Source organism: Atractosteus spatula, chromosome 5 (assembly GCF_055471065.1).
Source record: "Atractosteus spatula isolate fAtrSpa1 chromosome 5, fAtrSpa1.hap1, whole genome shotgun sequence".
Lineage (NCBI taxonomy): Eukaryota > Metazoa > Chordata > Actinopteri > Semionotiformes > Lepisosteidae > Atractosteus > Atractosteus spatula.
In genome coordinates, this window is record NC_142710.1 from 41,375,940 (window position 1) to 41,403,454 (window position 27,515).

A 27,515-nucleotide genomic window follows, 5' to 3' on the forward strand; every position below is an offset into this window, starting at 1 on the left:
GGAGTGAATACAATACATGTCTTTTATCTCATCAAGATGCACCTACATTACAACCGCGGTAGCACCCAAGCTTTTATCACTTAAACTACTTCAGATCTTCGAATGATATATGGACGTGTGAAGGGTTTCAAACAGCCATAAAGTAAAGCAAACGGTAAAGTATGGGAGAATTATACCGTGGGTTGCACAGACGTAGTAAATCCGCAAGGAGAAGATTGCAGAATTGTAGCTTTGGTATTTACAGTAGGCAAAGCAGAGAAGCGGTCAAAGGCAAACGCGCTACTTGGATGCATAGCAAAGAGTGACATACTGTATAAGATAGCTGGGAGTTACCTGTGCCTGGAAGAGACTGTCAATACAAATGCAGTGCCCTACGTAGAATTTGAAATCAGAACCTTCCAGTTATGAGCCTGGATCCCCAACCACTCCTGCACATTGCTGTCTGATTTGAATTGTAATATAAATTTAAAATGTAACACCTAAAAGATATACTGAAATTCCTTGTACATTTCACTTATCATTTACTTAACGACTTAATGTGTTGAATGGGTCTCACTTACAAAGTATTACAAAGCTGAACAGTGTTTTTGAGTAGAATATATGCATTTAGACCACTAGATTGAGTTCGGTTGAAAGAGAGATAAATGCGTGTTGTACAGTACAATGCTCTAAAGTCCATCGCCTATCCTTTCTGTGGTCTTGGCTTACAAACATCAAAGGTTTTTTTCACAGGCTGTTTTTGGTTATAATGGCAAGGGTGATTTCAAAATAAACTGAGATCCAAGAAGCACGACTGTACTGCTGCACAAGGCTCAAGATAAGGGGTGTAGATATTGCAAAGGGCATTGCAAGAAGCAAATCTTACATTATCAGGGAAATCTTTTTTAGCAACTGTACTGACATTTTTAAAAACAGACATTGCATAGGAAGATTTCTTATGCTGATTCATATTTGTCATCAATGGGTTTACTGTGAAAGTCACAGGCTGGTAGCATGTGTGCACACTGCTGGAAGCAATACAGGGTGTATATCTAAAGCACATATGACACACTAGGCTACAGACTCTGTCTTATAGGACCCTGTCCCTTTCCTCTCCTACAGCCTGGACAAGCAGGTGTCTGTTCACTGGTCTCTGAGTCCTAGATGCCTCATGTCAGCTCATCCCACAGCTGCTCAATAAGTCCTGAGTCGAACGACTAGGGTATCCTTGTTGTGGCTCGTCTTGCAAGGAAGCTGTTGTTTGACAAAGAGAATGAGAAAGTGTGTTATCGTGCTGGACTTTGTCACATCAGCTGCATGAGAGAAGGCAGGTGAGGTCATGAAGTTCCCTGTGAACAGGTTGCCTTCCATTGCTACAAGTGGAGATCTGTAGAGAATGGAGTCTCCAGCCCAGACCATCACACTTGAACCAAACCAACAATCCATTGACAATAAAAAGTAGCGCATTGTTCTTCACATGTATCACTCCTGTCAAGTCCACCTCAGGTGACTTAGTCCAGTCTCTGGCATACTGATGGCATGAAGGCGTTAATCTCTTAAATTCAGAATATTAGTTCCTTTTGACATCTCTGTTCTTGAGTTTCACTGGACTTGACATTCAACAAGTTAAGCCTCGTTTATGCCTGTTCAATGCCCACTGATGAGGTGATTCAGTGCTCATGCAACAGTAAATGTCACTCTAGCATATCAAGATCGAGTGATCTATTAATCAAAATGGTGCCAAAACATTAAGTTTGTCTAAAAACAAATAGAAATAAGTAATGAGTTAATTTTGATAGGCGGTTTAGTGTATGAACTTTTTCCTCCAATAAACCTCTAGCAAGACAACATGGAAACTGTCTCCAATAAAAATTTTTGTTAATGTTAATATAGTTAAATTTTATATGTATGGAGATTTTACGTCGTCAAGTTTAGTACCCATGGTGCATTCTCATTTATCTGGATACTTAATCTTTTTGCACTCCCGTTTTATCCGATGTTCATATAAAAGGATTCCTTATATATGAAAGTTTTTCACTTTAACTCCCATCTAATGAAGTTTATACAGTGTAGAGAGTTTTGATTTAAAGCGCTCCGTTATATTGAAAATGCGCTGTTTAGTAAGCGGCAACGGGTTAAATGAAATTCGTACAGCAGTACTTATTAAAGTTACGATTGTAGTAATTTATGGAGAGCCATAAACATATAACACGAGTTTCCTAAAAGCCAAATTCGGGCTTGAGGAATTAATCTCTTGATAATGACCACAATGCGGTCTCATCAAATTCAAGTAACACTCGCACCGCTACATCGTAATTGCCCTTGACAGTGTCCCAGAACCTCCTCCAACGGGACGGGGATCCCCTTAATTAAATTACGCGCACGCGTGCAAGGCCGGGAATATGGACTACCTTCCAGTTTTAATCACGCGTCACTTTTCATCCATCAAGAATATTAAGCTTTCATTTTTTTTTTGGGGGGGGGGGGGGGGCACGCAGCGGAGGCGAGTGGAAGATGCCGCAGCAGAAAACTCCACCCCTAGACCCAGCACACACACAAAAAAGGGCCGTGGCGATGACGTGCACGCCGGGACGCACCCAGCAAAACGTGCGCGGCGGCGGGTGGGGCCGGTAGAAAATGGCGAGTCTGTGTAAGAGGCAGCAATGCACGCTCGAGAGACGCGGCTTTCGGCAGGAACTTGACTCGTGGCGGCATAAACTTATTCACTGTGTAGGTAAGCTCGTTTCACGTTGCATGCAGGACCGGACGCGGCGCCCGGGACTCCGGGGTTTGGAAAAATATACTTTGTTTCTCTCGTAGTCCCAACGCAAAAAAATTCTGTTTCTAACCGTCGGGAGCAGCACGGAGCGGCTTTTTTTGTCTAGTGCAGCTCTTCCTTCAAGAGAGCCTGCCTCCCTCCGTTCCGGTCGCCAGATTCTGGCTGTGAAATGCGTTATACTGCCTATGTAGTGGAAGTGTCCGTACGGTACGGGGCGTCCTGTAAGCAGAATTCGTTTGCTCCCTGGTTATATTATCTATCTCTTTATTGCTAGGTAACAAAGATTTATCAGGCTTTGTTTTCCTGTTTATTTTACGGAGGGTGTATCACGTGAACGGCGCTGCTACCTTTTAGCCAATGAGATCGGGGCTCCCGGGCGCGTGCTCCTCTGCGTTTTTTCTTGTTTTCTTCTGTGGGGGGAGGGGGAGGCGCGCTCCCGGCAGCCCCGGGTTCTGTTGCTGAGGTCGGTGCCGCGCGCTCCCTGGCTGCCCTCGAGTCGGCCCCGGGGGCGCGCATTGCTGCAATGGGGGGACTCGCTCAGAAAAAATTTGCTGTATTTTATATTTTGGCAAGCCGGGGAAGATGTCGGTTAAATTATATTTAAAGGTCAGGAGCACTAGACGTTTTAAGTTCGCGCGACACGTGCAGTAGCTTGCTGAAAATGTCTTGGTCAGTAGTTACGATTAAATTGTTTTTACTGTAATACAGCATATTTATTTTTGTCTTTAAACATTTTGCTTAATTTCTTTGGAAGTCTTTTACTTATTTTCTGATGCACAGGGGCTTTATGTGTTGCATCTGTGGAGTATTCCACAAGCTTTTCGCAATGCAAATTTGAGTTCAGTTCTGTAATTTTACAGACGTCAAATTTCGGTTGTCTTCCAAATGTTCACATTTGAGATGTCGCCCTTCTCCGGGCTACCCTCCCCCATTTCTAATGTTTCTTGATGCTAATCCATTTAAATCGGTATATTTGGTGTTACTGGGAGATCAGGATTCACTTCACGGTGATCTCTTATCCCAGAGGGCTCGCTTCGTCCAAACTGCATTAATCATTTTCCCAGCTAACCTATCTCTGTAGGTACAGTCGATATTCCCTGCTTAGTTAAATCAGTGCCTTGTTTTCACTTGCCGGTATTTGTTCTGAGGCGTTAGACGTGAAATGGGTTTTGTTTGATAGAATACGTGGTAAAACAAATCCTTTAATGTTCGTTTAACAACTTTTTTTTTAAGCGGCCGAAAATATTGCTTGTATAAGAGAGATTTTAAACGCACAGATTTTGCAATTACGCACTTCAATTTGCTTGCAAGATGAGACGGTAGAGGCTCTGTTTTTAAGCGGTTTTAATTGACATTTTGTACTCTTTTGAGTTTTGTTTCATCTGAGCATGTGTAGCTTAGTCGTTATGCAATCCACTTATCGCTGTTGTTGACTGTGGAATGCATCTCAATTTATACTCGACGCGTCTTATCCGAAATTACCGGTGACTTTTGTTTTTGCCCCCTCAAATGTGTCAGTGGTGGAAAGCTTGCGCTATCTTCCCAAGTCAAAAGTCCATTCACTTAATGCACGCCTTTTCTGAGCCATAGAAGCGGTTGGAGTTTAAAATGAAATGAACACGATTTTAGAAATGGGTTATTCTAGAAAGTTTCATAGACTGGCCCATATTTCACAGGATTAATGTATGTACTGGTAGTGCACGATATTGCTCTTTTCTTGCTTGATATATAGACGACACTTTTGCATATCCTACTTCAGTGTGCGTTGTCCTTGTCCAAGCCAGAGGGGTATCAGAGGGCAGATGCTGTCACTACCTACCTGTCTTTGCTATTTAAAGTTACGTTCCTGCTTTATAGCAGAATTGATGAGCCTTTTACATTTAGCAGCAAGGGAATGTTGTTTTTTTTACATCTCCTGAACCCTGGTGTTAGTACAGCTGGAACGAAGGGCTACTGGTTTTGAAAAGCTATGTTGTTGACATGGACACATCTTCCCAATATGAGAAGCTCTTAATTTTGTCCCTGAGTTCCGTCTAATGTGCTCTGTGCTCTATAAAGTAGCCTAGATCTAATAAGGCTGTGTCAACATTTATATGGAAATGATGTTGCCTTTTCATGTTCCTCAATCACCAGCGAAAATAGATTTGCCTTTAGAGCTCTATTACTCGTTGAAGAACTATCCTATGGGGAGGCTAAAACACACAAGTTCTGCCTGGGTTGGAGATCTTGTGCAGGGATTATTCATTGTGAATTCTAATTGTGAAGTGTTTTGTAATAGGGGAGTAAAGTAGGTTCTAGTCAGTTATTGTGGTTCATAAGAGGAGCCTTGGGAAGCAGAAGGTAGGCCTGTTTTCATGTATATCCCTGCTTAACGCGGGATTCCGGGATTAGTCGCTGATCAAGACTCGACAGAGAGGTGGATCCTAAAGGAATAGGAAATTGGGCTTTCTTCAGGAAAAAGGTAATGCCAACCATAATGACCTAATGAACTTTGAAGCAGCTAAAAGTGATGGGTATGGGATTCTGCTGTTCTTTAAAATGTTTATGGTGTTCAAAGTGCCACTAGTTGAGATGCAGCTAGAATAATTTTTCCAAACGGTTTAAAATGCTAGAAATGTCAGTCTTTTTCATTTAACCATGGGACAGTGGGGGGAGGGGGGATTGTTCTTGCTAGGTGCTACCGGGCACCACAGCATGCCCTCTCCTTGACTCTGCCTCAGGCCCTCAGATGAGTGATCTGTCCCCATCCTTGACCTACAAACGGCCTGCGTCTCCTTGCCGTTCATGCCCGTTAAACAGGCTGAGGTCTTGTGAAAGCCAGATGTGCAGAAGGTATCGAGTATAAGGCATCTCGCGCTCGGCTCCTTGAGGGTTTTGTCTTTTGGTTTTTGTGCAGCCAAAGCTCTGCTCCATAGCTGGACTAATTACTTTTTTTTACACAAAAAAACGGCATAATTGTAATGTGCTGTTAGATTGGAAACTCTTTAATGAAGTGGATGTTTTGAATCAATTGTTAAAGACCTTAAGGAAAAATCCAATACATGTCTAAGAAAATAATTAGGCTAATTGCTTAATTGATTCCTAAGGCAGAAACCCCAACCAGAAATCGTCAGGTCTTCCGGGATTTGAATTGGAGGCTCTTGCCATGCGTGAAGTGGAATCTAGCACACATAATGTTAGTATTTGTAAGCTTCTTTAAAAGCAGGTTACGTACATGCGTATTTCTGTCTTCTGGTCTTAAGGCCTAATTAATGTCTTAAAAAATGTAAGCAGTGTGACCAAACATTTAAGCATGAGTTCTTGGAAACAATTTCTATAACCCTGGCTGGCATGAAGTGATCAGTGAAAACGTAATACCCAGTTCCCATGCTTATGACTGTGGTATAGTTTTCTTGGTGCTAAATGAATGAACGAGTTCTGCGTTCGTTTAATGATGGTAGAATGTGGGGTAAGTATTTTACGGTGTGGTGGATGATTGCTATTGAGAACCATTTTAAATCCGGGCAGTGCACGTCAAGTTCAGAATGTCTTTATTTCTGCATTCTGACTGAAAGTCTTCCAAGACGCCCACCTCAGCGGTTTATAGCTTTCTGGTCTTCTCACCCACAAGTTTTTTTTGTTGTTGTATTGTATTGTTTTCTAAAAGTGTTTTGGGATGGAAGTCTTCAGTAGATTGTAAAGGCTAATTGAGGGTGTAATCAGTTATTTTAAAAATATGGCGTAGCTGTATCAAAGTGAATTAGCAAAAAGCTGTGTTGGTGCAGAATGGAACCGAGTTGCAAGTTAACATGTATAGCACTGCATTGTGATTGCTAGGTGTTACTAGTTTGAAATGGGTAAGAAAAAAGCCATTGTTACCGACCTGATTAAATAAATACATGGTTTGCTCTAAGTTTATTGCACTACTTGTCAATAGCCTAGTGCATCCCAAGCCCTACAGTGGTGTTAAACACACGGGCATTTAAAACTGGGGCTGCTAGTTGCTCTTACACGTGTGTGCTGTGGAGAAAATGGAAGTACTGACACAGTTGGAAAGAGCAACCGAAAACCGTGAAGCTTTTATTTTTGCTAGTCACTCTGGGATTAAGTGATAAAAGAGTTTTTTGTTTTGCTTCTTAGGTTTGACTTGTTCCTTTGTCTTGGCTGTGATATTATTAGCCCTTGCAGATTTGGGTTTGGGAATTTTTCTTAGAACACATCACATGATTTGCACCTGATGCACTGCTCTGGCTATACAGGGTAATTAAAGGTACTTTTAGTGCCTTGTGTTGCTTTACGCTCCTAAACTGTAAGATGCATGTTGGTGGAAGTGAGCGTACCGTGTGCCCAGAGTTCCTGCTGAAGTTATTGACAGAACTTGCTCACTTTGTGATTGGATGGGATATGGTTATGCTTTGTGATTGATCTGCCATGTTGGTTTTTCCTAGGCATGCAAACATGATCAAATGTCAGTTTGGTTTCTCTTCAGAAGTAATTAGGACGTAGCTTCTGGACTTTCTGGAAAGTTTGAGGGAGTTTTTTCATCATCGGTTTTCTGAGATCAGTATGGATTCTAAGGGGAGGTCAGCACTCTACTCAAAGGGTTGTGGGAGTGTGGAATAAGCTACCCAGCCAAGTTCTTGAAACCGGTGTCTTCTTTCTTGAAAGAGGCCAAATGTATGAGATCCCCAGATTATTTAGCTGCTACCCGAATGCCCTCCATGGGTAAACATGCATCTTTCGAAAGAAATGACCAGCGGTCTGTTTTTAAAATGAGGCAGGAAATTGGTGAACAGTGGCAAGTGCTGGAGTTACAGGTGAGCCTGATTTTGGGAAGGATTGTTTGTATCCGTGGCGTTTCCCTTTTTGCAGGGAATGATGCTGTAGCTTCTGGCAGTAGCTTTGCAGTAAAGTTATACGGGCCTGATCTTGAGTTATAGTGTGTTATATGGTGCACTTCACCAGAATGCAGCCTCACTGTATACCTTGGGTGAGGCCTAAAGGACTGTTGTTCACAGCAGTGCCCTACAAAATTTAGGTGTGGTCCGGCTTACATTGAAGGCCGCACGGAAGACTCGGATCAGATTCTCTGAACGTGGGTGCTTTAACAAGTGCTAATTTTTAAAGAATATTGCCGATGGACAGACACGTGCTGCAAGCTGTGTATGACCTTAGAGTACCTTACATCTGTATGTGTTCCCAGGGGGTGACATCCAGCCCCTGGAGCACATCAGTGGAGCACATAAGAGTCCCACGAAAGCACCTTGTGGGTGCTAACGGGCTCTTTGTCATTGATTTTAGAAACTAGGATCCAGATTTAGTGAAATTATAACAGAAGTTCAGGAGGAAGGTTAGATCCTCATCTCGCACACTTCTGCTCTCCTATGTACATCGGTGTCGTACCCAGGACTTCCCTTTGACTATCACCGCCATTCCCGCAGCTAGGCAGGTCATGGCAAATACTCTACATATCATCCCTCAGCCAAGTTCATTAGGATCTACCCCAACTACTGATTTGGATATTGGTGGGGGAACCTGCCTTCATTTGAAATACTCCTCACTTTTGGGTTCCTGTTATGCGGCTAGCAAGTTTCAAAAGGAAGGTTCTGCATGCTTTTAGAAAAGTAGTTGGAAAGGCAAAGCTTGGACCGGTGCATTGACTTCAGATGGTCTGCAAACATAAGGGAAGCAGTGGAAGAAATGTTTGATTCTGGAAATGAGTAGTCCCTGCCCGCAGTAGTTGTGTGGCGTTTCCGTTGGTAACTTCGGATTGGTAACGGGGGGGGGAACTAAATGAATTTGCCAGTTGCACAATACCGTTCTGAAGCCAAATGGTGACAGTCTACGTTCAGAAAAACGAACATCTGTGAGCTTCGAGAAGAATCTGCAAACTGGACAGTTGACAGTCTGGGGGAATTGGCAAATAATGGGGAAAGTCTTTCATGATGGTGGACTGACTTTCCTGTTCCGGGAAGCAGGAGGTGCTTGTCAACAAGACGGTTAAGCCTGTAAAGAGCAGCTCTGTTTTGGGGATTGCACTTGAGCAAGAGTTTTTGCAGAATCCTTACAAAACAAAGCTTCTGCTGATGTGTAACAGTACTAAATCTTGTAGCAAAAGGTTGCAGCATATTCCTCATCAGACTGGAGCTGTTGCCAGGTCTGTGATGAATGTTCCCTTGAAACAAGTAGTTTTGCCTAGAAGCCCACCAGGGTCCACATAATGTTCTTTTGCGGTTGATAGAGATTGACCCATTTGAATTGATCAGTGCTGGCGGCAAGTCATTAAAGGTAGATATCCGACCTTCTGATTAAATTGGGGAAAACGCTGCCAAGCTGCTCCCTTTCAGCCCAGGCTGAGAGCTCCCACAGTGGACTGTCTGATACCAGTCTTGCAAACAGACACTGAAGTGTGGCTTGAGATCAGCATTAACCCTATGGCTATGGCCCGAGCGTGGAGGCGCACAGTGTGATACAGGCACTCGAATGCTGTGTGGAAACCTTGTACTCCTGAGAGATTCGCGCAGGATCAGGATAGAGAGAGGAGAGATGAAATTGCCGACAAGGCAGCCATGGTATTCTAAAGAAATGGGTGGGGAACTGCTCAGCTGGTTGTGCCCGATTTCCAAAAGTGGAATGCTGTGAACTCTTATTGTGATCAAGTTAAACCTGTGAATTAAGACGGGTAGTACGTCTTTTATTGTTTTATTGTTATGCTTCTTTTTGAAAACATTCCCTGTGCTTCTCTTGGCAGGTGCTGTTTCCTTTTACAGTAATTGTTTTGTTTGACTGGTAAAAAAAAAAGCACTTATAGGTATATATTAGTAAACATTTATAGTTTCTACAAAGTGTAATGCAATTTAATTAGGGTTATAATTTAACAATGTATTTTGAAGATTTCCAGCTCTTTCCAACATTTTTACATTTCCCTTTCACCTGTGATTTGTAAAACTTAAGCAACTAAAGCTCTACTTTAAAGATCGGAGATCTCGCAATAAGATGTAAGAAATTGAATGCACAATAGTTTTATAGTTGATTGTTTAATTGTGGATTTATAGTTTTCATAAACTGATCTTTTTTTTTTAAATACCACATAAGTACATTTGTCAAATCGAAATGTGGGGTGGGAATTAGCCGCAGTTTTCTTATGCACAGTGGACTTGTGTGCTTGTAGTGCATCACAGAGCCCATCCTAAAACCTGGGACATTTATATGCAGCATCTGCTTGCATCAGTGTCAATTATAAGCAATTTTGTTTTCTTAATGGTTACATGTCTCTGCTGTACTTCCTGTTTGTTAAAGGTGTACTCGCTGTCGCTGGATTTTGAAAGACTACAGTTTTGTCTGCAGTGACTAAAGAATGAATCCTTTCACTTTGCGAAAAAGGGATGTTTTTTGTCAGTGGTCAAATATTCAGAATGGAATGCAGCATGGTTAACTCGACCATTTGTAGAGAGCGTTCTGTCCTTTAGTCTGTTAAATCACTGTTCTAGTTCAGCTCTTCTGAGAGAATCGGCGTGAAGAAATGGAATGGTATAGGGTTACGGTGAACTGGTGAAAGGGAAGACTTGAGTGTGATAACCACGCCCTGCCCCCAAACCACGACGAGAAACTGCAGTGTGGCGTATTCCTGATACCCCAACTTGTAGGAAACATGATCAACATTCTACAATGGAAGGAACTGAACATGTGGATTGAATGTCCCTCTTAAAAGCTGTCTTCCGTTGCAGCAGATGAAGTTACCACATCAACACTCTGGGTCACATCAGTATTAAAACCTCATCCAGATCTGGGTCGGAGCACAAAACGGAGCGTTGATGGTGGGGGGGGGGAATGCTCAGCCAGCTTGAACTTATTGAATATAATAAAAATGAGAGCAGGTCACTTGGCCCATCTTGCTTCCTGTTCCCAATTTTAAACGCACTTCCATTTGTGAACTCTGGTTTGTGCTTATTTCGCCTTCAGCACAGGCTAAATTACAAACAAGTCAACTTTTGGAATTTTTCTGTAGCAGGCTCTGCAGTTTGACAAGGTGCATCCCAGTGTGTGTGTGTGTGTGTGTGTTTTTTAAGAAGCCTGTTGGATTTTTGTCACATCTTCCAATGTACTCAATGTGCCCACCTATTTCTCATAAGCCACTGCACTGTTTTGTCTGTCCAGTCACATTGCCTATATTTTCAGTCTGTTGTGATTCACCACTGGGTTTCTGATCCTCTCCATTCAAGGCATATGCACAGTTCTTCCTGGGCTTTTCTTCTGACTTTTTTTATGACGATGCTTTTCTGAAGTGTTTCTTTGGCTTTGATCACTGTGCATAACTGACGCACCTGAAGAAACAGCTTCCTGCTCTGGATGTATTGATTTTCGCTGCGATCCCAGTTTCTAAAGCACCTCCACTGGAGGTGCTTCTGCGTGCGAGAGACATGCTGACCACCCATGGAATTTGTTTTGGGAATGATCAGTGTATGTGAAAACAGATCGTTTAAGCTTCCGTAGATGCTTTTTGTTGGCGGAACTATTCGTCTGCCTGCTTGAAATTTCATGGGAGGGTCTTGGATTTCGGGGTATCCTTTTTTAAAAAAAAATCCTAAAGTTGTGTTTTAGCAGACATTTATACTGACAGGATCTGATGAATTCACATCATGTGACCGTCTGTGGGCACATGATTTAATTCTGAGGTATTTGACTATTCATTACTTCAGAAATACAAGCCACAAGATCAGCCAGTTGACAAAGGAAGCGAGTGTTTGCTCTCAGAAGCAAGTTGTATCAAATCTCCTATTTGTGATTTAAAATGAGTGGGCCTTCAGCAGCACTGTTCCAAGCAAATGCATATCTTTTTATAGATGTAATTAGTGGGCAGACGGCTTCCAGTGTTGTTAGGCGGCTCTAAAGGTTTCGAAATGCTGTACCACGTTGTTCCTGACAGCAGTGGGTCTGAGAACTGGGCTTGGCGATTGAAGCTGGTTTTGTTTGAAACTGGAGAACAAAAGATCCAGCCACTCTCGCTGTGAAAATCAGGAATATTTATAATGCGTTTATGTGTGCGGTTATTTCAGTTGGTCCCATGACTGCGACTCCTGTTGTACCTGCTGGAGGTGGGGGGGGGCTCTCTCTCTTGCTAGATTTCTCCCCCCCCTTGTCAGGGTCGACGCCGTTTGCCGTGAGCAGTGAGCTCCTCACCGCCTCGCTGGACGTCTGGTCCAGCCTGCGGGAGCGGCTGCGGCTCTGGCAGTTCGTCCGAGAGCGCGGAGGACTCCCCTCGCGGTGCTCTGCCAGCTGTGCTGCGGTCGCGCGGGGGGTGGTCCCCAGTCTTGGCTGCCCAGCAACGCCACCTCGGCTGTAAGGCTCAGCCCTAGAGTTAGTCTGCAAACTTTTACAGCTGTGTTTGAAGAGCCCCTCTCTGAGCTTTTGGCAGTTTCAGGTGCACTTTGGCTGTAGGGGGCTTGTCGGGTCATCTAGATCAGTGGTTCTCAAAGTGTGGTCCGAGCGTGCGCCAGGTGGTCGTGGGCTGACCTAGTCATCTTTCTTCAAGCAGGTCTAAGCGGCTCCATTCTTCCCGTGAACTTTAAGTACTAAAACACTTGCAAAATATGCAGTTTTGTTAGTAAAAATGAGTACTTTCATTGGATTTAATTCAATATTAATTTTAGTACATTAACAGGTGATTTTTACAGGGTCAGAAGTGGATGTAGGCATAGGAGGTGCACCACATCTGTGACTTGGTTTAAGTGGTCCGCAGGCCATAGACCTTTGAGAGCCACTGATCTAGATGAATTGATCTGTGTAGTACTTGGAGCAAATGGCAGACGACTGAAGAGTCGTGTTGGGAAAATCTGAAGGCTTTGTGTAGGGAATGAGGCCGGTGGTCTTGCAATGCTGGCAGGAATGGAAGTTGCTGTCAGTGAAGTGAGTGCTGTTGGCTTCTGGTCTCGTCAAACAGAATCCTAATGTGTAATATCTTTGGCACATTTATCATGAATGTGATTCTGGAGGTTGATCCAAAGGTGTGCATATGTAGTCTGTTTAGAGAGCCTGCAAAACCTTGACAGTTTTTGTAGCGCGATTAAATGATGGTGCTTCTCATGTAAGCACACAAGCATCTGAAAAAATCTGTTTGCACTGAATGTTCAGTGACCATTGGCCTTCAGATTCATAGATCAGTCTTTCCGTTTAATCAGCCTTTGTTTATGTATCTTTTTTTATTACTGTTTCTTTATACATTTCAAAATGCATTGCAGGGCTTTCATCTCTATTAGTTTGGCTGATGTTTTAAAATTTGGTATACATGTTCACCTAGGTCAGGTAGCTTTGCTCAAGGGCACCACATTGCTTATCATATCTGGGCTTTGAAACGCCGGTAACACATTCACTTAGTATTGGAGAAATTGTGAAAAGTTTTTACATTACGTTTTGCTTTACATGTGTATATACATGTTCAAAATAAAAAATGAATCCTGCTGCTATTTACCCTTCCATTCAGTGGGATCCTGAGTCCTCATAGTAGCGAGTCACCAGCTGCTTATCCTGCACACTTCTGTTGTAGTCTAGGGTTTCCAGAAGACTCGATTATGTCCAGTTCTGGAGTAGACATGTCATTGTGAAAAGTTTTAGTGACTCACACATCCCCATGAACAGAGCATGTGTGTGAAAGATCTCCTTTGTGCCCTGGGAGTACACACTGCTGCATGTGAAAATCACATGATAAAACACACCCTGAGAACAGACATAGGGGATTTGTCTTGGTATCTTGTATCTCGGCTTGACATGTCTTCCCATAGATTTGACTTGGAGTCGCAGAAAGGAAAACGTTTTGTGTTGTCAGTGCTGTTAAAGGCTTCGCGAAGGTGTCTTTTTTTTTTTCCAGTGTTTAACTCAACCCTTCCCCTTTTGCTTTTTTTCCCCCAAAAATTTCCAGTGAGCCCTAGTCGCTGACCTGCTCCAAACCTGGCCCGATTGTGGTGTGACTGATGCCTTCATATAGACACGAACCTTTCAGGTGTAGGTTGGCACTCTCCTGCACGATGGCAGACGAAGAGACTGTTGCCCTCAGAAATCCCCAATAATTCCATTCATGGGATGATTTTGGTTTTTCAGAAGAATGACAACTAATTTTAGTTTGAGCAGGAGGGGTTCATTTGCCAAGTTTGTGTTTTCTGAGCTCGCCAAAAATAGCCACCTGGCATTTATGATGTATTTCAGGGAGCTGCACTGCACACTTTACGAAGAAGCAAGACCTGGTTTTAATCCATTTAACATTCAAGGATTTGAATAATTGAAATAGGTTTTAACCACTGTGATTTTCAGTGTGGTCTCTTTGTATGCTGCACATGAAAGTCAGGTTACATCCAAATGAAACTTTTTCCAGAGTCACTTTATATGCGTAATTTTGTTTTCCCCCGACGAAATTTTGAAACATCTTAGTTTGTTCCATATTAGCAAGGTCACTCCAGTTTGAAATTTCCTGTCTATCTTCTCAGTGTAACTGTTGCCTTAACAAGCACTAGAGGTGATGCCTTTTTGTGATATTGTGATGGCTGATTAACAATCTTGAACAGAACAGGTCTTTATGTATTTAGCTGCTCTGCATAGTGCTTCTATAATGGTAGTCATCTGACAATCTGGAAAGCCTGGTCCTGCAATAAAGAAGCAGTATTTGTATTAAGATTAGTATGCCAAGTGTGCTTTACATCCCTGTAAAGTTACTCAAATTAAACACAAAGACATTTGAGGACCATTATGCTCAGTTTTGCGAATTTATCGATTTGCGTTTCATAACGTGAAAGAGCACGACATTTAAGAGCTATGCTGGTGATAAGGAACAGTTTGGTTTATGTTTAAGACTTAATCACTTTAGTTATATTGTTGGAAAACCTTCCATACTCTTCAGAACCATTCAACCGGTTTGATTTGCAGTTTCATGTGTTGGCAGCATTTACACCTGACAACAGCTTCATCATGACCAGACGTACCTGCTGTGATAACTTTTGTGACAGTGCAATGGCATTGATTCTTGGCTGCTTATGATCATGACCAGTTTTGCCAGCTAAGATCAAATGTGGCGTTTATCATCCTGGGGTAAATGCAGTAAAAACTTGTGAAATGATTTCCCATGTACACATGAGATAGTTGCTTGACTGTTGAAAAACAGTCTAGGGATCTGTAACTCCAGTTTGTTTAGGCTTCATCCATGCAGAGGCGACTTAGTTCTAGAATAGCTTGTTTCTGTGTAACAAATAGTGGTACTAAAATTGACCAAAAGTAGCCATGGAGCTCACCCTTCCAGTAATGCATAGCTGTCTAATCTGAAGAGCCATCAGGAAGCTACATTTCTAATGAGGCTTCTATGTAGAAAACCTACCGTTCTTCAGCTTTGCTCTGTATTGTAGTGCTTAACGATTAGTCAAACTGTGCTGTACAACAAGTGAAAAGGTTTAAAGAAGGGGGTGATTGAATGTTAAGCTTTTAACTGCATAATGTAATTGAGATTGATAATACTGTTAGAAACCAAACTGCCATGTTGGTTTACTGTAGTGTTTCATAACCACAAATGTGTTGGTTCATTGTGGGTTTCATATTAGTCTGTCTTTGCTGCTTATATATCGTCCATAACCTTACCGCCATACCACTTTACTGTAATTTTTCATGAGTGGAATTTGGTTTTAAGCCGACAGAGCTCCTTGTAGCTCTAGCGTCGGGAGGTTGATTGTTACTGGAAATGATGCCTTTCAAAATCTATTTTCCATCAACATCTTGCGGGACTTTAATAGTCAATTGTAAATAAAAGGTCTTAACTACGAACGGGTAAGTAGGATTTGCATTGAAAGAGATACTGTACTTTGTGACTTAATGAAGCTTCATAGCAGCGTTTCAGTTTTTATAGCCTCTCAGCTCTTTAAATTGATTTTTCTGCATTCTAATGCTGCTGGGTGGAGGGAGTGTTGTCACTGCAAATCTTTTTTTCCAGCCTGCTTTAATTCTGAGGAATCTAGGTCAAGAGATGGACACTCGAATGTGGATGTTTAACCTCTTGACAGCAGAGTGTTGCTGCTGCTGCTGCAGGGAAATAGATGTTTCCCAGCGGAATGAAAACTGGACGTTCGGCTGTGTTCTGATTTGTACTGTTGCAGAATGTGGTCTGTGGTTCTGGTTAACATACCAGCAGGCAGATCTGAATGCCAGTTAGAAATGAAGCAGCCTTAATGGAATTTTTTTAAATCCTGCCACAGCTGAGTGCGAATTAGCTTTGCGAGCGTTTCTAGGGCTTTGAATATTTGCAAATATTTCAAAATCCTTCCTTTCACTTCCAGTTTAATGCCACCGCGAAATTGTTTTCACCTGCTGGCTTGATTTTGCATTGTTTCACGTTGAATATTTTTCCCTATGCATTTAAACCTGGCTATTTGCAGTCCCCTGTGAAATTGTACAGTCTGAAGAGGGCAAATGTGAAATACTTTCTTTAGTGAAGAAAATGGGGTTCTTGCTCTACAGCAAGGGACTTCCCAGATCCTAAAGAGATTGTCTGGTTTGTCACCTGATTATGCAATTAGAGTACACCTGCAGGTTATTAATAATTAATTCCTTACAATTACACAGCCTTGCTGAATTAGCAATTGAAAGGTAACTTGTAAAACCTGCTAGAGATCTCTGCTAAACAACTGCTTAAGTGCTGAGATGGTGTTAGCAGTTTTGAAATTGTGGTTACAGGGAAATGTGGTGTCCTTACTGCTCAACTTACCTATGTGCTTTTGAAAAAGATGGCTTATGAGCTCTCTCAGAACAGACTGTTTAATCCAAGTCAGAAGGCTGGGATGTTGATGGAATTCTGTAGTGGTATACTCACCAGTGACCCCAGAGAACTGCTGGGGTGTTTGTATGTTAATGCCATGATACTCTTTCGGGGGGTGAGATGCCAAAGATCTTATGCAGCTCTGTTTATTCTGTTCGTTTCACAGTAAGATGCGTGAACCATTTGATAAGTGGGTGAGTTTTAAGAATAGTACGTTTTTTTAACAGCATAATGAAGATTGACGTCACTCATCCCCCAGCTGTTACCATATAGTAGTGTTGTATGTTTTTCCCTCTAGGACAGCTGTGAGGCAGACTTCGATGCAGACGATCCAGGCACTGGAACAGATTCTTAAATGTCTTTAACAAACTGCTCATGTTTTCATGTTTACAACAGTCCCTGTAGAATTGTTGAGCAAATGTTTTTTTCTTCAAGTACTGTTTAAGCTTTTCCAAACGCATATTATATTTGGGCAATAGTATGTTTTAAGTAAACATGCTTTATAATCGGCTGTACTTTATACTGGAATGATTTGTCATCTTTGATCTATTTTCTGCAGACGCTGTTGGGAGGAGAGCTATCCTTGTAGACTGACAAAACCCTAACTCTGGAGTTATAGAATATACAAAATGGGTATTGGGAATGAAGGCTGGGCCTTTTACTTTAAATCTTTCTACATTTTAATTCTTAACGCCTCAAACACTGTTGAACTCCAGTTAACTCTGCTGAGCTACTATGAAGTGTGTCGTCCCATTCACTTTTTGTTATGCTAAAATGTTTTTCTATGAGACAAAGTAAGAAAATGTCCAATTATCTCATTTGTACTCACACCTGAGACCGTATGTTTGAAGGGCTTGGAATTGAAGAAGGGGCAGGAAAAAGACGTTCCATGCACTCTGTCACGATCGCTAACCCCTCCTCTTAAGGGCGCTCCAGCCCTTCCTTGTTCTTCCCATTGTCTGCACCTGTTCCCTATTCCCGCTCCCCCTTAAAAGCCAGACGCGGACCTCACTCCTGGTTCCTCATTGATTTCCGCATCGTGAGAGCCCGGGGTCCTGCTGCGTCTGGCTCCGTTATGGTTTTAACTTTCTGTTCCTGATCCCCTGCCCCGCCGGTCCCGACCCAGCTCATGGTTTTAACCCTTGGATGGATCTCCTGGCTTTGAACTCTACTCTCCCGTTTGGATTCCCCGTTTGGACTTTGGCTTTGTTTGTTCGTCCAGACTCACTTCCCCAGGACACCGGCTCACCTCGGACACGCCCCCCTGTATCCTGACCCTTTCCTGCCTGACTTTCTCCCTCGTGTATCTTCACTATTCCGGATCGCGTCGTCCGCATAGGGCCCGGAAGGAACTGCTTCGTGACACACTCCTTGCACACTGATTTTAAACCAGTGTGGTCCTGATATTCATTCTTGCCTGAATCATGGCAAGAAGGCAGTTACCTGCGATGACATTTGCCGTTGCTTTATTTTTTAGTAAATGTCAATTTTGGCTCAGTCGATCAGAGAGTCTAACTGCTACTTAGCATGCTGCAAAGCTGTAAATAGGAAAACTCAATAGGTAAACTGCTGTGATCCAACACAGACTTGCCAACATTGTTTTTTCTGGCACCACGTCTTACTGTATGCTTGATGTTACCTCTTCTACACTGCTGGCATTCTAGCATCACTATGCTTTCATTGTTTTGCGGTGAGCCAGCTCCCTTGCTCTCCCACCACAGCATATTTGTCCCCCCTCTCTTTGGTGCTTTGCATTTTCTTTCAGAGTCTGTAGTGTTGTTGCCACTGTCCAGCCACGATTGCAAGTGAGCTTTAAATCGAAACCCCCCCCCCCCCCCCATTCATCTGCCCCCGGCTCAGATGACTGCACGTAATGATATCCACCCAGGGAGGCCCGTGTCGGAGACCGGTGGCGATTTCTGTTAATATCGGCTTGGGGGGGTGAAACTCGGCCCAGGCTTGGAGCAGTAGACAGGCTGCAATGGTCTCGTCCTGGAAAGCGCAGCTGAGCTGACCTCCAGCAGGCACTGCTGTAACAGATGTCGTTTGCCAGTGCTTCGGATGATTGCTTGCTGCAGGTGGTAGCCGGCTGTCTAGTTCTGATTATCCAGCGCGCTTGTTAGTAGAGACGAAGAGCGCTTGCGAGCGCCGAACACGCACGCCCTTAAACTTGCCCGCGCCCTTCTGTTTTGCAGAACATACTGCCGAGCAGTTTAAGGAGCAGGCTTCGTGTTGGTTCGTGTGTGGGCCAACTTCAGAAACCCTCTGTGCTGCTTGGCTGAAATGTTTTGAGCAAAGCTCATTCCTCTGATCTTCTGGAATAAGAATCGAAATGAGAACTATAAATAGGAGATGAAATGCTGGATGTAAGAGAAAAACCAATTAGCCAATTAGAAGGCGCATGTAGTGGCAGTGGGGCCTGGTGTAACTAAGCAACATTGTACAGATGCTTTAGTGATAATTATCCATTAAATAAAGAAAATGCATTGGATTTTTTGCATTGTTGCTCTTTGCATAGCAACTCGAGGACATATGCTAGTAGTGCTGTTGGTGTATTTTTTGTTTTTACACTGGAGGACAAAACCCCCAGTGTAAAATGAATGTGAGATCTGGTTGACGTGAAACACAAAGGTTGTGTTTCTAATCTCTGTGAATGTTCTTGTTTGTAGCGCAGTTTGGGCAGTCGTAGCAGTTTCTTGGTAAATCCCCAGTTTTATATGCTTTTACTTACATTGGAGTACAATTGAGTGCATGGAATTTCCTTATGTTTTAGGCACTGCTTTCGCTTGAAGGCCCCTTTAAAGATAAACTTATTGGGGCGTTTAATTGTCATTTTTATTTGGAAAAACTCAGTTCTAACATACAGTATATACATGTTACTAGTCCAAATTCTGTTTAAGTGTGAAATTTTATCATGCATGTGCAAACTAATGTAGGATAAAACTGATCTAAACTAATCTGAAAACTGTGATCTGCATTTAGTTTGTTCATGCTTTCAGCACACCCAAGGTCAGATAGTCTGAAACTTGTGAAGGTGGCGTTTGCTGTGCTTTCTAGTGCCTCTTGGTTTGTTCTATTTTGTCAGCTTTGTGTTAAGAAAAATGTTTTTCAGCTGCCAAAAAATGGCAAAAATGTACAGCCCCATTGTAGTGATTTTCACAGGCTTACTGTCAGTTTGCCTCGGTTATGTTGGGAAAGCCAGGACATTAGAACCAGGAACAGGATGTCCTTCTTTACAGAAAGAGATGTAGCAGTATGGAACAAGTGTCATTGAAGACGAAGCCCTGACCTCTGGGGAGAAATTACTTTGAGATCCTTGGCTCAATTAGCTACAAACTACCAGACTAGCTCAATGGGCTGAATGGCCTCTTCATTTGTGACCTTATTGTCTCCATCTGAAATTTCTCCTGTCTGCAGCGAAGAAGATGGTATCGAGAAATGATGGGCAGCCATCTAGGGATTATTGCAAGAAGTATTATGGTGAAGAGTCTTGTTCCTCGTCAGGCAGATGGCTGGCTCTGTTGCTGCCTCTTGCGAAGCCTTCTCTGATGGTACAGGGCTAGAAGCAGAATGGTTATCATTTTTGATAAAAATGTCAGTTCTGAATCAACGTGGTGCTGTTCCAAAGGAAGTGTTACAGGTCCGCTCTATAACTACGTCATCGGCACCTTGAATTAAATGGGGGTAAGATGTTATATGTTCTTTAAATCGAACACTTGAGCTAGTTTGAAGGCCTACTGATCACAAAGTCTCTTGTACTTTCCTGGTCACTCTGTAAAGATCTGACCTGTCCTATCCTTCTTTATTTGAGAGGGGGTGACTGTGTACTGTGGTGGCATAGTGGTTGGCATTGCTTCATGGCAGTGCTGGGGCCCTGGGTTTAATACCCCTGGGATCTGGGGTGCTGTCTGCATGGAGTTTGTATGTTCTCCCTGTGCTTGTGTGGGTTTCCTCCAGGTGCTCTGGTTTCCTCGCACAGTCCAAAAAAATACCGTTAGGCCAAATGGCTCCTGGGAAAATTGGCTGTGGTGTAGATGTGTATGTGATCGTGTCTGTGTGCCCTGTGATGGACTGGCTCCCCTTTCGGGGTGTATCCTGCCTTGTGCCCGTTGCTTGCTGGGTGAGGTCCCGGCTCCCCCGTGACACTGGAAGAACTGATTAGAAACTGGGTGGATGGACAGTCCCCCTGGAAACTTGTCTTTTTCCAGTCGCATTCTTCCCAACTTATCGTCAGGATTTCAGTTCAGTTCCTGTGTGTGCAGTGGTAACTAGGCCTTTCTGTCAAAGCCATCACAAAAGGTGCTGCTCTTCTAGTAATGCTTATTCACATGTGTTGTTTCCTGAAAAAAACATGCCTTTGGAGAGATGGGAGTAAATGCAATTACATTTAACAGCTCAGCCTCCTCCTCTCCACATCGTTTATAATTAGTGACTCCCTTACGATGTTTCATTAGCAGGTTATCTGGCACTTTTCCCAAGCGTACTTGGCTGCTGCTGTACTCCAGGGGGGTACGTCAAGGTTGTTACGAGGATGTGGCTTAGTCACGGAGAGTGTTGCATCAAGAGCTGTCAGCCCGGTCTTGGTAACCTGCAGTTCAGGTGGGTGTGCTTCTTACTGGCCTACTTGGATGAGATCCCTCAGATCGGTTCTGATTGAGTTAAACGGCCTCTTTTCGTTTCTGGCTCGCAGTCTTGAAATATTTCTGCCCTGTGGTGTTGGAGTTTGCTTTGGGAGTGTCCATGATCACTAATCTTGTAATTCTAGATTTTCCTTTGTACTCCCAGATGCCCATATTTTAAGTGATATTTCATGACCCTGCTTTGCCTGCTTCTAAATCATACCAGAGAGGGCGAGCCTGCTTGGTTTGCTCTTTGTTCGTAAATTGTGCGGTTTTGTTCATTTACCTGGACATTTATGCAGAATATGCATGTTCATATTTTGCTCATGAATTTATTTTCCGTATCCGGTGAGAATGTTATTTCATTTTATAGGTCCTGGGAACTCCAATATTGTAAATTGAGAATAGTGAGGGACTGCATTGTTTTTTCTAAAATCTTTTGCAGCTAAAAACCACTTCTCTAGATCTTAAGTTTCTTCTAAAATATAACTTGATCCGTACTTTCATTTATTTTTCCAGTGTAAGAGCCAAGAACAATCCTAATCAATCAACTAAAGAGATTAATCCAGCTGAGCTCCTTATTAGACACCAGCAGACTAGAACTTGTGATCTTTCCCAAAATACATTTACTCAACTGCTAATAGAATTCTGGGTTATGCAGAGTTGCCCCAGGTGTAATGTGGAGTGCATTTGTGAAATGAAAACTTTTTAAGGCCTCTTGTTAAGAATTCTCATTAATTTCCATCTCTTACCTTAGGAATCCAAAGTGCAAGAAATTGATTTAATAATGAGAAGAAAGGCCTGCGCCAACACAAATCTGAAACAGCACCAGTCTTTTCATTCTGAATACAGTTTCAGATGCCTTTGAAACTAGATCTGCGGTATAGGGGTTGTGCACCGTGAATTACTGGAATACTTTTTAATTACATTATACAGAATTGAAATTTTTCTTGGAAACAATTATGGTGTCATTCTAATGGCAGACTGCACCCAAATTTAGGTTGTGATATTGTTGTTGCCAGTAAATCTTAGAAATGTACTTAGACGGTAGTACATGACTGACCAGGCTCAGGGTGCGAGGCTGTAGTGGGATGGGAAACCTGCTGCTGTTGGTGGACCGGTAGCTGGCTCTTTCCCCCTGGACCGAACTTCCCAGCCAGAAGATGGTGGCTGTAGACACCTTGCCGTCGGAAGAATGGTACATCCGATGGGATGTTAAGCTGAAGTCCTGACCATTTGACAATTCACCCCAGCATCATGGGGCTTAAATTCCACTCTGGGTCTAAACAGACGTACCCAGAGTTCCCGCTAGTTCCATTGCTGGAGTAGTCTCGCCCTCCTCCCCCTGAGCTGTGCAGTGGAATTCGTTTGGCAAGTGTTCAGTTTCTTTACATGGTGTGTCCACATTGCCTTCGAGCACAGACAGCTGGCGTGTGTGTATTCCCCTCACGTGGTGTCCCATGTCCTGGCAGCGATCACCGAGTCGGCCCTGAAAGAAAACGTTAGAAGCCGAGTTATTGGTCGTCAATCATCAATTGTACTGTTTTTAATATTGAAGCAAATAGCCGAGAGTCGTTCCCCCCCCCCCCAAAACTGCCGCAGAACTGAGGCAGACGTGCCTCTCACGGGCCAGTGTGTTGAGTTTCATTTCAGCTCAAGTTTCCACTTGTGCAAATAGTCTTTTGTTTAGATTTCTAGTCCCAGAAGGCTCAAAGTCTTGGAATAGATTTTGCTTCCCCGATCTTAAAAATGCTCTTGATTTTGAGTGCCGTGTTGCTGTCCATCTTTGTACTTGACTCTTGTCGCTTTGGGTAGGAAGCAGTTAAGGTGGAACAAGGGTAGGTGCCTTAATCCTGTTTTTTCAAAAAGCCTTTCAACATCTTTTGAACTGGCACACTCCTTTGATTATAAAGCTTGCCAGATGCCATCATTCAGACTTGGAGATGCAAGGTTGCTATAACATTTGACAAAATTGTTACTCCAATATTTTATTCATGTCTCTTTTTTAAAAAAAAAAAAGACATTGTAGTACAGATTAACAAATAGAAAACTCTGCCTCTGCTTCAGATGTCAGAATCGCGATGGTGTGCGACACGGATCAGAATTCTGAATAATTCTTCCCCAGTCCCAGGCCAGTACAGTCACACACGAGTGCCTCTCATCTCCGGTCTGAGCAAATGCAATTATTTCTCTTTGGCTTTTTCTTTAATATGCGGGAAAAGCCTTGCCGAGCTGACAAGTGTATATCTGCATTTCTCTTCTGGGGGAAGAAAACTAAAAAGCACCGGTAAAATGATTTGCCGAATTGCTAACGGAACATAGCCATAATAAATGACAGGCTTGCTACTGCAGATCCGATGAATACTGTGCTGTTACGTGAATAAAATTAAAAAGCTGCATGCCTGCTTCCAGCTCGGCTTGATGCCAGGCGGATATGTCAAAGTGGATGACCTAGTTTTTCCGTCTCTGAAATTTTCAGGAAGAGAATTGGGTAACCGCAGTTCAAGCACTGTTCAGCCCAGAAACGAAAAGAACGCGGCTACGTTCTGCTGTGTATTTTTGTGTGGAGGTGGTGGTGGTGGGGGGGGGTTGTAACTGTGGCTGGAGACAGCCTTCAGAGCTGTTAGATATTGAATCAGTCTGCTGTGTCCGTTTGGGGACCGAGATTGAGAGAATTTGGAGATCGGGTATGGTTTGGCCCCAGATCAAGTTCCTGGACAAGAATAAGGAAGTGAGTATGGGATGCATTAGCTGTTCTATATAAAGACATTAATAGAACTGTAGAGCCCGTTTCTGCCTTGCAAATCAATGGATCTGTGTGTTTAAAATTTAAATCTTTATCTTGCTCTTATCTGGGCCATTTTTTAAAAGCCCCCCACTATGGAAATGTTGGTTTTGCACTCTTATCCAGTGGGAATATTTTTCTAAGGATAAAGATGTGCTCAGAAGAACTCAAAATCCCTGGAAAGTGGTGGGAATCGTGCTGGAGCTGTTGACTTGAAGCTATAGGCTGGCGTTCTCTCTGGCGTGTGCCTTATCTGTGGTGAAAGGGTTTTGATCTATTTGTATTGGGTGATCTCAAAAATACCTGCACCATGGAGGTTTGAAGTGTTACTTAAAAGTCGCAAGGAAAGTTATAATGTGGCATGATTTACCTAATCAGAAAATGTTTTGCAAACCAGCTCTTGTTGTTGAATTTGGTTTTGAGTGAATGAAGGCCGTTGCATCTGTATGGGTGGGTCCGAGGGCGTTTGATTTTGTCAGTCAGGCTTGGGGACATTTCTGAGGAATCGCACACTCATTAGAAAAGTCACCACTCCAAATGCAGTGCACATTGCAGTGTGGCGTAATGCTTTTCAGTCCAGGCATGTGGAGCTCAACATGTCCTGGCCTGTCGGCGTGAAGGACTCAAGGTGGTCTGTCCAGGTGGCAGGTCCATGTAATTGTACAGCAGCACCTTTCCGTTGAGGCTTTACCAAACCTGGAAGTATTCTCTTGGGGTTGTAGCGTTTTAGTTGCTTCCTTAGAAGAATGTGCAGAAAGCTGGAGCTTTTAAAGCTCATTCAGATCTGAACTCCTTGTTTTCGTGAGACACCTGGAAGGTGTAGGGCTCTTGTCCTGTGCTTGCCTTCACGTGCGATGCGTTATTTTCAATGTTAGGGAGCAGGGTCTACAGCTATGAGGGCAAATGCAGCCCTGACTGCTGTTTTTGCCAAGGGGCCTGCGGAGCTGCTGGCTGCCAGCGGTCACGATCGCATCGAAAGGACAATCAAAGAGCACGTCCTTCTCGGTAGGAGGAAGCTGGCAGCCAAGGGTGCCGTCAGTTTTGAAAAATCGCCGATTTTTGAATACTTCTCCGAAGAAAGTCTCTAGTATTAAAACTGTACTCACTGGAGTGAATGCTTTGAAAGGGCGGGGGGTGAGCTCGTGTCAAGAGCCAAGACAAACTGAGTGTTGTCAAGCCAGGCTGTGCTGTGTGGCTAATGAGACCAAGTCGATGCCGTGTGCTTGGAGTGAATTCAGCACGTCACCGGCGTAGTACTGCGAGACGAGGGTAACGTTCCCATTATGTCTGACCTGACAAGCTCTGTGATGTTTGTTTCACGGGTTTTTTACATGGTGCCTCAGGCCGCTGTCACCCGAGCCAATTTTTCAGTTGCGTTAAGTGCCTGGGCGCAGGCCAGCTTGCTGTATATTTACTGCGAGAGCTCTTTCTCAGGTTCTTTCTCAATCTGCCCGATTCTGGCATCTTTGAGATGCAAACTTCTTTCATCCGCGTTTTTCATGCAGTATCTGGAAATTATTGGTTGTACAGGTGTACAGTAACAGGCATTTATAAAGTAATAAAGAGTTTTCTGATATTTTGTAAAGAAGCAGCTTTTAGGAAGATTGAAACATGAGCCGTTTCGGATACATCAGACCAACCAAAAATACGGTATTTGGTTCGGAATGTCAAACAACCACATGCAACATCCTAACAATGTCGAATATATATGCTAACTGGAGGCAGCGCTACAAGAAATGAATGATTTTTATTGATTTGTAATGCTGTTTACATTAAAGACACGAGTGGATGTTTCCCCATTAAGACTGTTAGAGGTCGGGACAGTGCAAAGCACTAGCCTTATGTTCTTAATTAGCTTTAGTAGACTTCCCCCCCCCCCCCAGTTTTAATCCCCAAGCTGCTCTGCAATTTGCTATGTCAGCTGCAAAAATTAAGATTTATTGTTAATGTGAATAAACGTAGCTTGTAGTTAAGTGTGAGGTCGCTCTTGATTTATCCACGTTTGGAAATGATTGGCAAGACACAGGAAATTTGTTGCCAACCCCTTAAACATCCGAAGCGTTTCTGTGCCCTAGTGGGCTCTTATATGAGGGGATTACTGCTTCTGGTAGATGGTGCTTTTAGTCGGTGAATTTATAATGTCAAGGTTAGAATGCAGTAGCATTTAAGCTCTGGAAAGCTTTGGGTTCAAGTCCCCGAAGGGGCATTGCTGCTGTACCCCTGAGCTAGTGATACTCCAGTAACACCCCTGGCTGTATGAACGGATGCTGCAATGTAGGACTGGTGGAGGGATTGAGAAGCAAGTGCCTTTCTGTGGAGGGGGAGACGTTGGAGTGACGGGCAGTTCCTTCTTCACCTGGCCTGAGGGGCCTTCTTGTCACCCAGGTGGGTGCTGTTGCTTCAGGGGTGGATGAAAACGTAATCCGTGGCTGTTTGCAAATGCACCCCGTTATTATTAAGTCTGTTAAAGCACCTGTTGGGCTTGAGGCCTTTTCTTTCTAAATAACCAAAGAGACCTCTACCGATTTAGGCTTATGTGGTTTTTTGTTGGATTCATTAGGTTTTTTTAAAACAATCTCTAAATATGTGCTTTGAGGTTATCCTGTGTGAAAACTGGACTGTTGGTCCGTTGTAGCAGATTTGTTGTCGAATTTCCATTTAATGATAGACAATTGGAGATTTTGTACTAGCTTTGTAATCTATAACTTGACTGTTCTATACTTTTTTTTTATACAGTTGAATATGGCGAAGGAGCTAACAGCAGCGATACAGAGCTGTGAGGAAGGTGTAAGTAGATGCATCCAGGATCATGATGTACTCCGCTTTGTCATGTAGAGACGATGTCAGATGAGATGCTTTTGGTAGCCATTGTGCTCTCCAAACTATCCATTTTTCTCTCGGCCATGTTAAAGATCTTCACCATCAAATGCGGTGACACTTATGCCAGCAAACACTGTTCCTAGATCGTGTAGCCACACCCCTGAGCGGAATGCCGTTCTAAAGAAAGGCTTAACTTGGTTGAAAATGGGTAAAGCTTAGTCTTTTAAAGCCAGTTAATCCTTACTGTAACAGTTGGTGCTGCTATGCCCTTTTGAATGTAGTGCTGCAGCTTCCCCCAGTAGTATACCTGAGTTTGACCCCCTCCCCGTGGTTACTTGTACAGTGCTCAGTTCTGTTTTTGTGAGCTCTGCAGTATATATAAATTCGTTACTTGATGCGGTTGCTAAGCAACAGCCAAATCCACTATTTACAGTTAATAAAAACTGAGTGACATTAACGCATGTTGTAATGTTAGGCAAGGGGTGAACTGTATGTTAAGGTAGCAGAGAAGAAATGAAAAGACAGGGCTCTGTGTAGCAGAGTGGTGCTAAGCAGTTTAAGTACGAATATAATTAATGAGGTAATTGGGGGGGGGTGTGGATTTTTATTTCTCTGTAAAAGATTTTTCAGTAGGTCTCCAGTGAATCCTGGGTTGAGGCTAAGCTTCAGGTTCTGCAGAAAGATTGTGATTCATTTGCTGTATCCTTTTCCGGTTCTCTGTAGAACCAGGCTTAAGGAAAGGATGGATTTCACTGTGAGCAAGTTCTG

The 27,515-nt window shown here is 43.1% G+C and overlaps 1 protein-coding gene across 5 annotated transcripts in view; it reads left to right on the forward strand.

Moving 5' to 3' along the window:
* Positions 1-2,608: 2,608 nt before the first annotated feature.
* lcor (ligand dependent nuclear receptor corepressor) overlaps positions 2,609-27,515 on the forward strand; it is a 92,154-nt gene continuing 67,247 nt past the window's right edge. For 4 of the 5 annotated variants that reach the window (XM_088915376.1, XM_088915377.1, XM_088915379.1 and 1 more), the window contains exon 1: positions 2,616-2,713. In XM_088915376.1, the coding sequence (XP_088771502.1) occupies positions 2,617-2,713 (97 nt within the window). In that variant the 5' untranslated portion in view covers position 2,616. Of the gene's footprint in view, positions 2,714-27,515 lie in introns of all 5 variants that reach the window. The other variant, XM_088915378.1, reaches the window with a different exon arrangement.